Raw genomic sequence first — 14,827 nt, 5'->3', positions numbered from 1 at the left:
AATATTCTTATGTCCCCCCTCCCTTCTTACCTTTAATGGGAGGAGTGGGGACATATTTTGTTCCCTGGTGGTCCCAGTGGGAATCCCTGGTGGTCCCAGTGGGGAGAGTGAACCCATAGCTCCAGGGCTAGAGTTCACTCTCGCGAGATTTGGAGCGTTGCCATGGTAACCGCGGCAACGCTCCATGCTCGCGAGAGGAGGACCCGGAGGAGCTGCAGATAAGAGCTCCCGGGTCCTCTCTCCCTCCCTCCCCTGTCGGCTCTCTGATCTCCCTCCCCGGTCCGCAAGCACATTGCACGGCTGGTGCTTGGTCAATACCAGCCCTGCATTAGCCGGCAGGGGGGAATTTCAGGGGGGGGGGGGCAATTGCCCCGTTTCCCCCCCCCCCTGGATCCGCCACTGGTAAGAGAGGGGGGAAGCCAGTAGAAACCCCCTAGCTGAGAGGCATGCCTAATTATGCAATCTGACCAAGTTAGTAAGTTTATAAATGCTATTACATACTTTATACGTTTTCATGCTTTATTTTGGTTTGTAGATGTGTTTAAAAATGTTTGCTTGCTGGTTTAAAAAAAAAAAAAAAATATTGTCAAGTGATCCATGTCTCTTTGTGTATATGACAGCAGCACCTGACAAAAGTATAAAATGTAATTTATCTCAGCGTTAAGGAAAAAAAAGGCCGGGCAATATCTGATGTCTGACAAAGCATGTCTGATGTCTAACAAGTGAGTGAATCATTCACTTATTGGCCATATATTCCCTTTCTTTCTGTGAGCTAACATTACCATTATTCTCCAAACAGGGAAGAAAGAGAGAAAACAGTTCCACAATGAAGATTTGAGGTTCCTCCCTACAAATCTGCTTCTGGCCAATCATCCTAAATAACCTATTCTAAGATAATGGTCGCTCTGAAACTACAAAGTTAAGCTCCCACGAAGCTGTATTATTGCATTCCTGGATATGTTTGAGTGTACCACCTGAGATCACTGTCTACTGACTCTGATGGTCGGGTTTGTGATTCTCATCCATCCGAAGGCTCAGGTATATCACCTGGTATTTATAGCTGACACATTGGGACATATTGGTAACAATATTCCTTAGTGATTTTAATTCATGGTGTTTCTGAAACGATTATTACAATGTATCTCACCCAGTTGGCCTCAAACCCAAGTGTTCCTGGTGGGAATGTTACACAGTTTTAAAGCACATAGGGACCCAATTCTGGCGCCTTATTTGTATTGCAGGCCTCTATATGTATTTACATAAATAGATCCTGCACTCAAACTCCCACTACTCCCGGGCGGGGGCAATGACTATAGTACACATCAGCCTCAATACATACGATTAAAAAAAACAAAGAAAAGAGTTACTTGCACACCATTTCAAATCCCTATGCACATTTAAATAACGGGAGGGTTTTAGCATCCATCAAGTGGCAACTTAAGTGTAAACTCACCTGCCATGTCAAGGCAAACCTCAAGGTGCATCCTACACTAACAATTCAATTTGCTTGCTTTAGCTTCAGGAAAAACATCTCTAACGAGAAATAAAGGGTTATTTATCTAAACCCCAACATGGCAGGTGAGCTTACACTCAAGATACGAAAATCCTCCAGTTATTTAAATATGCATAGGGATTTTCTTTGGTTGGGCAGGGGTGAAGCACACAGAGGGCTGATTGGGAGAAGAGGTTCAAAGAGGGCTGGGGGGGGGAGGCACACAGAGGACTGATGGGGGAAGAGGCACACAGAGGGCAGAGGAGGGTCAAGAGAAACAAAGGGGCTGGGTGACACAGGGACATAAAGGGGCTGAGGGGAGAAAGAGACCCAAAATGGTGATGGAAAAAGACACACAGAGGAGCTGAGGAAGGGGAAAACAGAGGCACAAAAAGTGGCTGGGAGAAGGAAAAGATACACAGGTATGGGGGTGAGAAAAGACCCACTAAGGTGCTTGTGAGGAAGAGACACACTGAGAGGCAGAGGAAGGGGAAAGAAAGGCAAACAAAGGAGTTGGGAGAGAAAGAGGCACACAAAGGGGCTGGCAATTTTTTGCTTTTTTGGGGGGTGAGTTGGTCTTGCCTGAAGCACCAAATAGTCTCACACAAATCCTGGGTGGAAATACCACTGGGGACCCCGCGCTGAAGGAGCTCATCAGGTGACCTATGTATTTAAGGTCAGCTTGTGGGTATTATGGCCAAACAGAGCACGTCCGGGCCCCTGTAGTATTGGCTAGTTGGGAGGAGGTGACAGCTGATCACTTCCTCCCAGCTATAAGTAAAGAAAAAGAAGAAGAGAAGGTTGGCCTGTATATTATAAATATATATAAATATAATACATACAAAATTAAATAGAGTGGAAGTCTAGTATAGCATAGGTCGTTAGGGCAGTGAAGGGGTTAAACCTGATTGAGGAATACGAATAGAGAGGGAAAGAAACACTTATGTAAGGATTTTTTTGATTAAAACATAACTTTTAATAGTAGAATAAATGTAAATAAAAAAATATTAAATAAACAATATTAGTTACAGTGTAGACAAAAAAAATTACTCTCAAAAACCTTAAATGTGAGAGAAAGGATTTGGAAGAGAATGAAACTTTAAAAAAGTATTACACTAATAGACACAATGTCTTTGGACATAATGTCTATGTAGACAGACCTGAGGAAAAATATATGTATTTTCTATAAATTGTGAAGTCTAATTTATTAGTATGGTATACAAATGTGTAAGGGCTAGACTATGTAACTTGTAAATGTTGCAATAAAGTATACAATTGCTGTAGCAATATGAAGAGCATAGGTACAGGTTGTCAGGATCCAAGTATTTATTAGCAGTTATTAACAGTTATATTACTGCCAAGATCCAAGCGATATGCCCAACAATAAATGTATATCACCTAAACCGTTATTTTGTTATCAGGACAGTATGTACTTTGAAATGCCTGTCAATGAAATAAGACTAAACAAAAGAAATTCTATTTTCCGGTCTGCTTACTAACTCCAAGTATTTCCTGGGTTACGGACAATGCTGGAGATTCTGTTAGTGCTAGTTAGCCTTAGAGGTAAGATTGCAGAGTTAATCTATTAGATAAATGTGACTATCATCTGTGCCTTCAGGGGCAACTGTCAGTATTATCAGCTGCTAGGTTCGCTTCCTGCCTGAAGATTCTGTCTGGTGCTCGCATGCATAGAACGAAACATCCAAAATGAATTCTAATAGATATGTGAAGTACAACTGTGCCTTCAAGGGCACCTACCCCAAATAGTAACTGGACAGCTAGCTAACTAACAAGAGAAACCCCCTGCAAGACACAACATTGCATCAACTTAATTATTATTATTATTATTATTATTTTATTATTTATATAGCGCCATCACATTCCGTAGCGCTGTACATTGGGTATAATAGCATATATTCGTTTGCAGTGTAAATATATATCTGCGCTATATCAGCGCTCGCCGTGGTTTTGCAGAGGGCTTAATCGGTTCGAAGCCCCAAGCCACCCAAAGTGTTTAGATAAATTTTCAAAGGAAATCCCCCCCAAATTTTTTTAATCTAATTAAGAGTGGTCTAAAGAAATTTCAAGAGAGGCTGAGGCTATCAGATTTCTGTGATCTCAAGCCCCGACGCGCATTTTGCCGGTAAGCGGCTCTTCAAAGGGGAAAAGAATCCCTGTAAGTTCAGGTTTAAATATCGTGCTCTAGATCATGTTACGTGGCTACTAAAAAGACTGAACATACCCCATTTGCCACACCTTGGGTTGTCTTCTTTTGCAAATGGTATGCCATCATGGGGCAATTCTCATTCCTGGGCTACCATACGCTCTCAAAGGCAACATAATCGACCTGGCAATTTTCAATGTAACAAAATGGAAAATCAAGCCTTATATTTGACCCTGTAACTTTCAAAAACACGATAAAACATGTACATGTACTGTTATACTTGGGAGACTTTGCTGAACATAAATATTAGTGTTTTAAAAAAGTAAAACGTATCACAACAATTATATCATCAGTGAAAGTGCCGTTTGTGTGTGAAAAATGCGAAAAACATCACTTTCACTGATATTATTGCTTGGATAGGTTTTACTGGAAAAACTCATATTTGTGTTCAGCCCATGTAAAACAGTACCCTCCTCCCCCCCCCCTCTCACCCCCCCCCCCTCCCACCCCTCCCACCCCTCCCACCCCCAGGGTTAAATACAGTGCTAGCAAATTAGGGATTATTCTAGCCTCAGTGAGGGAATAATGTACATTTTATTAAAGTCAGGAGGCAAATATTTGCTTTACCTTCTTTACTGAAAACCTCCAGCAGCAAATAAATAGTTAAGAGAACTTTTTCAAACAACCAATCAGAACAAAATAACAGCAGTATAAAATCTATCAGTCAGACCCTTTCACTTCCTTATTCTTTGATGAGGTCGAGCAGGAGAGCAAGGAAAACGTACAAATCCAACTTGTAGCAGACACATCTAGAGAAGAAATCGCCAAAACCAGAGGGAAACCAGATTACACTGCAAGGAAAAAGAGACATTGTGAAAGTAAACTGCCAAGGCAGAATGTCATACCATTTTACAATATTACATCAACGATATAGTATATGATGCACACGGACAACCAAGACCGAGTAAGAAAAAACATTTATTAAACAAAATGAGACCATACATTGCAAAATTGACAATAACTCCAATAACATAAGAGAGAAAAAACAATTCCATGGAGGGGAACGTCAAGGGAGGGAAATATTCACCTCCTGTCCTTATTAAAAGAATTTCGCTCACCGAGGCTAGAATAATCCCTAATTTTATGACAAGACAGGAGGCTTCATATTTGTAATTTTAACACGCAGACATAAAGGCAGAAGAAACATGAGATCGTGGGCAGAAATAAAAATTACTAGACCAATCAGCAGCACCGAGAATATTCGTAAGGGACCCCCCGGCTTCAAGGGCTGCTAAAGCTGCAGCCCCAGAGCCGAATGTGCCCCGATGATAGAAGCCATCAAATCCAACGAACGATCGTAGGGGTAGGAACAGCCTTAAACGGCCGTACATAGGAAATGAACAGCTGCCCATGAGCAGAAGGGTGAAAGGATGAGGTCCTAGAGATATGTCTGTAGACAACGTCCCACACAGAGACGTGGTCTATCAGGAATGTAGGGATACGACATAGAAGAAGAATTAGATTTCGTCCTGCATGAGATAGAGACAGACACACCGTCTGGCGAAAAGGAAAAAGAGTCTACATCAAAAGCATGAACATCAGAAACACAATGAAACAACACAAGACATAACAGGAGAGCCAGCTTAGCAAGAAGCTGGCGCATAGACAAGCCCCCGTTATCAGGCCATTCCTCAAGGAATCGCGAAACAAGCGATAAATCCCAAAACGAGGAATAGCGAGAAGTAAAGGTCTTTAAAGGGTCTTTAAAGGCGTACACCTCGGAGCAGTCTGCAGACCGAGGGGTCTTAACCAACACCAGAACCTTGAGAAGGCACATGAGCTGCCGAGATGGCTTACCCTGAGAGAACAACTCCGCCAGGAAATTCAAGACAGCCATGATAGGGGTCATAAAGGGATCCAAACGCCTCTCCAGACACCAGCCATGCCAGGATCGCCAGGCAGATATGACCTCCTGGTGCAGATATGACCGCCTGGTGCCAGGAGCCTAAAAATCCCAGAGTTGTTGTCTATAGACCCAACACATCCCAGGAACCATGGAAACAGTCCAAGCCACCAGCGGTAGGCGTTCCTCTAACATCAACAGATGTGGATTGCCTTGAGTATCCCGTAGGAGAAACATGGAGACAGGGAGTTGTAGAGATTCTTCGCATGACAACTCCAGCAAGAGAGGGAACCACGGTTGAACCAGGAGAAGCCATACCCCCAAAAGCTTGGTCCGATGCAACGTCCGAAGTATCATGGAGAAAGGGGGAAACACATACACCCCCGAGGGAGGCCAGTCTTGGAGAAACGCGTCCACCGTCTCACTGAGGGGATCCGAATGCCAACTGAAGAACAATTTGGTTTGATGATTCACCCTGGATGTGAACAGATCCAGATAAAGAGTGCCTCGAAGTGAGACCAACAATCCAAACACCGGAGGGTGGAGTTGCCAATCGCTGGCTTCTCTCCAGTGGCGGGAGAAGAAATCCGCTACTTGATTGTCCTGTCCCACGAGAGACAAGTTCCTGTCCAGACAGTATTGATAGAGATCATTCATGAGGTCCGACAGTAGTTTGGAAGGGAGCCTCTCAACCAGTTTATGGAGCGGATCGCAGCGAACAGTGACTCTTCCCCTTGGTGAAGCTTTGAATGGCAAACGACCCTGCAATCAGTTCGAGACAGTTGATGTGAAGGGCTCTCTCCTCCTGAGTCCAGAGTCCTCCTGTTGCCACGCCATCGCAAGCAGCGCCCTAGCCCCAAAATCTGGCATCTGATTACAGAACAAAGTCTGGTTGAGATCCGAAAATCGCCTTGTCCTTCCAGGCCTCCATATGTCGAAGCCACCAATGAAGTTCCAGACGAGCTTCGTCCGAGAGCCACATGACCTTGTTGTACAAGGTCGAAGACCTGAGGTAGTGAGATTTCAAGCGTTGGAGAGCCCAATAGTGCAGAGGACCGGGGAAGATGGCTTGAATGGAGGATGGCAGCAGGCCTATCGCGAGAGCCAGATCCCTCATCCATGCGTATCGGCCGCAGATCGGTGACCTGTCTCAGAGGTTCAACAAAATCGATCCTAAACCCGGACACGGTCTGCAGAACGCACGGGTCCCCTGTAATAGCCTTGTGTTGGGATATCACCACTGTGAGCGGAGATTTGAAGGGCGGCTATCGGCAATACCATAGTCCGTTTGGGAAGTAAAGGAGGAGACCGAAAGTAACATCGCTGCTGACTCCATTTGACCCCATATCCAAAGCGCTTGTGAGTAGCGGAGCCTCTTTGCCCGCATAAAGCTCACCTACTGCCAACTCATCTATCTCCATATTTTAATTATATATACTTATTACTTTTTAATTTTATTTCCTACCTTAAGTGTGCTTGTATCTGGAATCACAACACTTAAGTGTGCAGTAGCTTATTGATATATTTGCACAGTGTAGCATTGTTTTGATTGCATGATAAGGGGAATCATTTGTAAGTGTTTTACCCATTTTTGCTTTTTGTTCCCTGAATGCCTTTTTAGCGCTTTTTATAATTCCTATTTTTTATATTAATATATGTATATATTATTAAAATTACACGTAGTATGACGTTATATATATATATATATATTTTTTTTTTTATTTATTAACTTTTATTATTTTACTTTTTCACCAGCAGGGGGGCTGCCTGTCAGTTCTGGCTGTCCCCCTGCAGGCAGCACTATGGACGCCTATTGTCACGCGGTGTCCTAATTTGCCGAGGGGGGCCTGTCAGACGGTCCCCCCAGACGGAGACGAACACAGTTCGCCGGCGATCAGGTAAGTAATTAAGAATACCGCAGACATACTAGGTACATCCATGGTCTTAAGGACCGTTTTTGTTGTACGTACCTAGTACGTCCACGGTCTGGAAAGGGTTAACTAAAAGAGGATTTATCGCACACAAAGTGTCACAATCTCTTTTGTCCAGCACAGAGAACCTTCAATTAAGATATAATTTGTTGTAATGTTACACTGCCTCCCTGAGGACAAGATAATAATTTACTATCTGGGAAAACCAACCCAGCAATAGTTAGATCAGTCACTGTTTGAACAAGGATATTAATTTCCTGTTGAATTTAAAGCATGCAGCAAAAACACTTTACTTTGGATTAGATCATGTAAAAAAACTAAGAAAAATAAATAAATAAAAACTGTCAGCTGACTTTGCAGTCCCAGATCTTCATTTTCATGGTGTTGGTCAAGACAAACTGATCTGCACATCCTCCACTAGACATAAATGGCATATTCTAGTTGCACTTTTCCTTGATGTGTGGCTCAACATTGGGCCAATCTTTGGCCTTCAAAGGGTTACAGATGGAATCACAGTTTTTAACTGAGATTTAATACTCACCTTTCCCAAATTATCTTGCGATGCTTCGTACACTGTTCTCGAACGTCCTGTCATTTAGACTAAGGTGCTGGTGAATTGACCAGATTTTGGCTAAACCGAATGCCCACAGCTTGTCCATTCATTTTTGGATGAAATTCGGTCATTATGTTCAGTTCTGAATTTCATACAGAGAATTAAATTCCGATTCGATTCTAGCCGCTGTTGCATCTTGCAGCCGTTCAGTAGATAGCCCCCGAATTCCCACAAGGATGAGGGAGCTGTCTACTAAAAAGCTGAAACACCAATATTGTTTTTTCAGCCAACTTTACTAACTCTAAATGAAAAATACTTAGTATTAATAATTAAGGGAGATTAAAATCTCCCTCTTTATGCCGCGAGTAGGAGCATGTATACTGAACAGCCTGTGGCTGCTCACAATTGCAAACCCCCCGCTCCTCGAAATCTATAATGGGAGCTCTATTCAAATAATTAATTGGGGGGGGTACAGTGTCCTCCCAAACCCCCACACATCAGTGGTGGGTGGGGGCCCTAAGTGGAAAAAAGGGGGTCTTTTATTTGTTTTACAACTCTAATAAAGTGAGGAGTTTTTTTAATCACGTTTTACTAGAAATGTTGTGTATCTTCTAATATGCCCATGTGGCTTACAGTACTTGGGTCGCACTATTCGCCCACTACATGTAAGAATTATTGAACATGTAAATAACATTTTGAAAGGCTACACCCAGCATAGTGTTTCAGCACACTTCAAAGACCACCACAACATGAACCCTAGAGCAGTGTTTCCCTAAAAACACCTTGGACAAAACTGAGTAATCCTTAAATCCTGGACTGGTAGGTGTGCCTTGAGGACTGGGTTGGGAAACACTGCCCTAGAGGACTCACTTTTCTGGGTATTCAGATAGTGAGTAAACCATATAGGGGAGGGGGAGGGAGAGGGGACACAACCATGTTTAAAAGAAAGGTAGGGAAGAAATGAAGTGGGTGCATAGACTTAAAACCTTGTCACCCCAAGGTTTGAATATTGAATTTAACATTTTACATTTTTTATAATCATTTTTATAAATATAAAAAAAATTATGAAAAAAAAGATTTTTAAATTATTTATTAGTAACTAACTTTTCTAATTTTATTAGTATACTATCAGTAATTATTAGACTGTTTTTCAGATTGTTAGGTCTTACTTCATTTCTTACCTGCAGCCATGGGAAAATCACTTATGCATATGTTTTACTTAATATTTAGGATGTTTGTGCAGAATCTCTTTTAACTCTTTTTTTTCTTTTTCTCCTTAAGTAGGTTATCATTTTAATATGTTTATGTGCTGTGTTTTGGTATCAATGTATGTTTTCAGACATTTAGGAGATATAACCCCTTTTTTGAAAAGGAACTGATAAGGCTTTTGGGACTCATGCATATTTATGAGACATTAAGCCTCAACCAATGAACACTGATGAGACATTAAGCCTTAACCTATGGACATCTTTCTATTGGGAACTATTTGGGCGATTCACACCTTTATATACTGACTGTGGGCAAAATGAGGGCAGATCTGAGAAAGCCGGGATACTGGCGAAATGCATCATCACACCCTGACATCATACACACGCATTGGTTGGCCACACCCCCCGGAGCTATCGGAGTTTCAGCAATCGGTTTTCCACAGCCGGCAGTGGTGGTATTCAGGAAGAACTCTATGGCAGTGTCCATAGTGGTACATCCTGAAGCTATTACAGTAAGAGCAGACTCCTCTGCTCTACCCTTGTGACTGTTTTCTTCTGAAGCTAAAATATTTTAGTTTATTTTACAATATTGCCCTATGAGGTCGTTTTTTCTTCTTTTTTTTTTTCTTTACATGTGTACCTTTTTTTTTTTTTTTTTTTTTTTTTAAATTCTTTATTTTTCAGTGCGAAGTATGGTCGTTACAGCATTCGGTAAGAGGAACTTAGACATTTTGCGTTTGAGCAGGGTCACATTACTTTCTCGCACTATTTTATTTTTTTAACATGTTTGTGTAAGCCTTGATCGCTATTGTGTCATCACTCTGTTCTGAGGTGTTTGTGTATTAGCTGATCTATGGGTGAGAGTCGGTGTGCTGTGGTTGTTCGTAGAGGGTCCTATGGTTTGTTCGTGCAGCTTATGGGCTTGTGGTGTAGCGTGTTTTGTAGCCTCTTCGGTACAAGGCGTAAGTTGTGTGAGTCCCGTGGGGGTGTTGAGTATATAAAGTACGCCTAGTGTAGTGTGTAGTGGCTCCTGACCATGGGAGCTGCGGGGGGGTGGTGAGTGTGGGAGAAGTTTGGCGGTTGCCACATGTGTGAATGTGGTGGGGTGCTGCTATTCCCCGTTATGGGGGGTAGAGTGCTGGTGATGTCCCCAACCTTAGGTGTGGTTGCCTATGTATCTGCAGTGCCCTATTATTGGTGTGAATAAACAGTTGCACGGCCCTTGGTATAGGGTGTGTGGGGGGGGGGGGAACTGGGAGAACAATGGGATATACATAATGTCCTGAGACAGTCTCAAGGTGAACTTAGAGACCGGCTGGTGTGGCTGGCTGGTCTTCGGCTGGGCTGTCGTCTTATGTTGGGTCCTCACTGGTGCTTGTTCCTGGTTCTGCCGTCCTCTCATTCCTCATTCTCGGGATGAAGGGTGTTGCATGCACCGGGTTCCAGGTCGACGTTGAGGTGCAGGCTCTTTGTCTTGTGGTGTCCGGTAGCTGTGCCAGTCCCAGGGTCGTTAGGAATGATGCAGTGTCTTCCATAGAGGTGAGCGTGTGTACGCCATCGTTCCTGGATACCGTCAGGGATCCGTTTGCTCCCCATCTATAGCTTATTTTAGCTGCTTGAAGCTGGCTGGTCACCGGTTGGAACGTTTTTCTGAGATCTTGGTAAAACGACAGGGAGGCTTCCTCAAATTGCAGGGGGGTTTTGCCCTTGAGAGATGACATTATGAGTATTTTATCTTGTGTTGTAGAGCACCTTAGTATCACATCTCTTGGTGCCGTTGTCGGTGTCCCCCTGGGTCCTGGTAGGCGGTATATTCCTTCAAGAATAATTTTTTTGGCTACCGCAGGGGACAAGAGGGAAGTCAGCAACCGTCTGGCATAGTGAGGGAGCTCATCTGCTGTAACTGCAGTTGGGACACCCCTTATCTTAACATTGGTGCGGCGGTGACGATCTTCCATTGCTGTGATGTGTGAGGTGACAGCCCTTTGGTGAGACCATAATTGTTGGACCGAGGTCTGGAGTTCATGTATCTGTGTCTGGACTTCTGCTATGTCCCTCTCCGAGGCCTGTACCCGGTCTGTGATGGCCTTCATGCTATTTTTAATTGGAGCTAGTTCGGCAGCTAGTATTTTGTGAAAGTCCATCAGTAGTACCTTTAGATCTTGCCTGGTCGTTGGTGAAGTGTCTGTGGGAGCTTCTGACGGCTGCAGGTGAGTGTCCATCGGCCCCTCCGCTCCTGCTTGTTCGTGAGAGTTAGTGTGGGTTTCAGGCCTTGTATCAGCGGCCTGCCGCGCGGGCTCCGCGGGTGTGGATTGGAGCTGCATGGGCCTCTGGAACATCGTTCCGATGTCTCTGTGCTCCACCACTGCCGTCTTTTGCGATCGGCGACCCATCGCTGGCGTGTGGGGTGAGGCCTCCGGTGGTGCCTGGGGAGAGCAGTCGTTCGCCCGTTGCCGGAGGAGTGCTTCTAGGCTTGGCAGGGACAACGTGGGGTAGGCCCCGGTTTTCCGTTTTCGTCCGGGTTGGGCCTTTGGCTGAAAAAAAGGCATCTATCGCCTTGTGGGATATTGGGGAACGTGACTGGCGGGTTTTGGGTTCCGTCTGGGTGTTCGTTTTGGGTTTATTTAGGGTTTTTTCTCTGTCGCTTGGAGGAGCTTGCATGTATGGCGTCCGTTCAGGCTGGTGGCTGAGCTCTACATGTGTACCTTTAATGTGGAGCCAACTAATATCAATGCATATTATGTGTTATCATGTTAGTGAAGTGTGACACTTTACACTGCTTTTTGCACAGAAATTGCAGAACTTTATTGTGGTTTATTTATTGCACTTAAGGATATATGCACTTTAGGAAATAATATCTATATAAGATTTCATCATACAACATTTTATTAAGTATACATCTTAAAGACATAGCGCACCTTATTTGGTTTTATATCTTGAGTGTCATTTTGAGCTTATACACTGAGTGAGGTACAGCTTCTTCACAATTAGTTTATTTGGTCTGTTTTTAGCGCATTAGTACTTGAATTAGTTTATTTCATTTGTTTACTAAATGACTCACTGTTTAATAAGACAGGGGTGTATAAAAAAAAATAGCCCTCTCTGTCTCATTGGAGATATTTTTGCCAGAAGCTCAAGGAAGCATGCAGAAGGGTCAGTGTAGGACCAGCTTTAGGCAGGCTGGCATTCCCTCCAATGGCCATTGGAGCAACTAAATGACCTCCGTTTGTCTAAATATACATAGGGATTAAGGAGAGAGCGCAGGTAACTTTTTCTTTTCTTTGGTTTTTACTATATATTGTGCCTGATGTGTACTGTAGTCATTGCTGCCAGTCCACTAGTGATGGGAGTGAGCGCAGGACTTCTCTTTTTGTATTTGTTTAATAGACATGAGAGTGGTCTTCGTTCGTTCTTTGTAATTTCGAATGAACGAATAGCAAATGTTTTTAACTGGGCATGCACAGGATTTTTACAGTGATAGCTAGTGTGGGCAGATAACGTGTCCCACAAGGCCTTCATCTGCCCATAAGGAGATGGCAGCACCTAGAACCTAGATCTGTGCAAGAAAAAAACCAAAAACCGGTTAAGAAAAATAAATAAAAGTGAAATAGAGGATCTGTGGGCATTTCAGGGTGACTAGGGGGAATAATGAAATGTAGTTGTAGTCAGGAGGGAATTAAAAACAAACAAGAAACAGATGTGGCCATGACAGTGCCGCTTTCAGGAATCTAAGGTACAATAACAGAGGACCATTGTGTGGTTAATAGCCATATTGGAAAGGGAATGATACTCTGAAATAACTGCACCTAAACAAAGAGCATACGCAGATGTTAAAAGGGACACTATAGTCACCAGAACAACTACAGGTTATTTTAGTTGTTCTGATGAATATAGTCAGGCACGGCCAGCTTCTTAATGTAAACATCGCCTTTTCCGAGGCTATATTACAGCCTAGGAACACCTCTAGTGTCCACTCCTCAGACGGCCACTAGAGGTGCTTCCTGGGGCAGTGCTGCTCACAACATTCAGCATCTCCATGGCTAAACTTTCCCCATAGAGATGCATTGATGTGTATGAGGAGATGCTGACTGGCCATGACGGGTTTGGCTCAAACCCCCGCCCAGATCCTTATACAATATTTTTATAAGGTGTTATCTAGTAGACTTGTGCAAAGGTTAGTTTGATGGTCTGGGTTAATCAAATTTCTTTGAATCTATTGTCTGGGATTTACATGTGCAGTCACATATAATGAATAAGACTCCACAGGTAAATTCCGGATAATCGATTGTTTCAGGAGTGGACTAAAAGGAATTTGATTTGAACAAACTGTCCGAAATACAATTTTGTGCACGTTTATTCTTTGGTACAATCTTAAGCTTATTCTATCATTGTTCCTTGTTCATGATACTTATTTAGAAAATAACAGATATTAAGAAAGTGTGAGTGTAAAAAATGGATTTCATGTCAAGGTAAAAAATATGAAGCAAACGTTCTAGTTACAATTTATTTTATACATAGACATATTGTCATCATGGGGACTTAACCAAAAATATTTCCACTGTTTACTACATCATGGCTCATAACTGTACAACGTTAAAAAAAAATATATATATATATATACACATTTTACAAATCTTCATCCTCGTCTTCTTCATCACTAATTACATATTTCTTCTGCTTCTTATTTGCTTTATCCTCATCTTCTGCCTTTCTCTTTCCAGAGGGTTCACCACCTTCCTGGTTAGGAGAATAAACAAAGAAACCGGTTATATATATATATATATATATATATATATATATATATATACACACACACGTAAAATCAACAAATCTATCTTATAACATTAAACTAGATATTGTTCAACTAAGCAATGTATGTCTGTAGCACAGTATACCATTTAATGGCTATTAATTGAATATTCCTAATCGTGAGTGTTATCAGCTCACTAAACTGGTAGACGAGTTTCAATGCGGTTTATATTGCTGACTCCTGACCACTTGCAGTATATGAAAGTAAAAAGATCTACTATTATAAAAGAAGAGGTATAGCCGTTTTTTCAGTGTCTTTTGCTATTACTTAAAGGGTCACTATAGTGCCAGGAAAACAAACTCGTTTTCCTGGCACTATGTAGTCCTTAGGTCCCCCCCACCCTCATGGCTCCCCTCCTGCTGGGCTGAAGGGGTTAAAACCCCTTCAACCACTTACCTCTCTCCAGCGCTGGGCTCCTTTGGCACTGGTGACCTCTCCCCCTCCTGCCGAATGTGCATGGGCGGCAAGAGCCGCGCGTGCATTCAAACCGCCCATAGGAAAGCATTACTCAATGCTTTTCTATGGACGTCAGCGTCTTCTCACTGTGATTTTCACAGTGAGAATTGCAGAAGCGACCTCTAGTGGCTGTCAGTGAGACAGCCACTAGAGGCTGGATTAACTCTCAGTGTAAACATAGCAGTTTCTTTGAAACTGCTATGTTTTCAGCTGCAGGGTTAAAACTAGAGGGACCTGGTACCCAGACCACTTCATTGAGCCGCAGTGGTCTGGGTGCCTAAGCTGGTCCTTTAATGATTTATTTTGCTAC

The 14,827-nt window shown here is 42.9% G+C and overlaps 1 protein-coding gene across 1 annotated transcript in view; it reads right to left on the bottom strand.

Moving 5' to 3' along the window:
* Window positions 1-13,391: 13,391 nt before the first annotated feature.
* LEO1 (LEO1 homolog, Paf1/RNA polymerase II complex component) overlaps window positions 13,392-14,827 on the bottom strand; it is a 35,093-nt gene continuing 33,657 nt past the window's right edge. The window contains exon 12 of the mRNA XM_063449049.1: window positions 13,392-13,988. Within this exon, the coding sequence (XP_063305119.1) occupies window positions 13,878-13,988 (111 nt within the window). The 3' untranslated portion in view covers window positions 13,392-13,877. The remainder of the gene's footprint in view (window positions 13,989-14,827) is intronic.

The sequence above is a fragment of the Pelobates fuscus genome, chromosome 3 (genome assembly GCF_036172605.1).
Source record: "Pelobates fuscus isolate aPelFus1 chromosome 3, aPelFus1.pri, whole genome shotgun sequence".
Taxonomy (NCBI): Eukaryota; Metazoa; Chordata; class Amphibia; order Anura; family Pelobatidae; genus Pelobates; species Pelobates fuscus.
The sequence above is the reverse complement of the archived record's forward strand: the minus strand, read 5'-3'. Positions and strand labels throughout refer to the sequence as shown.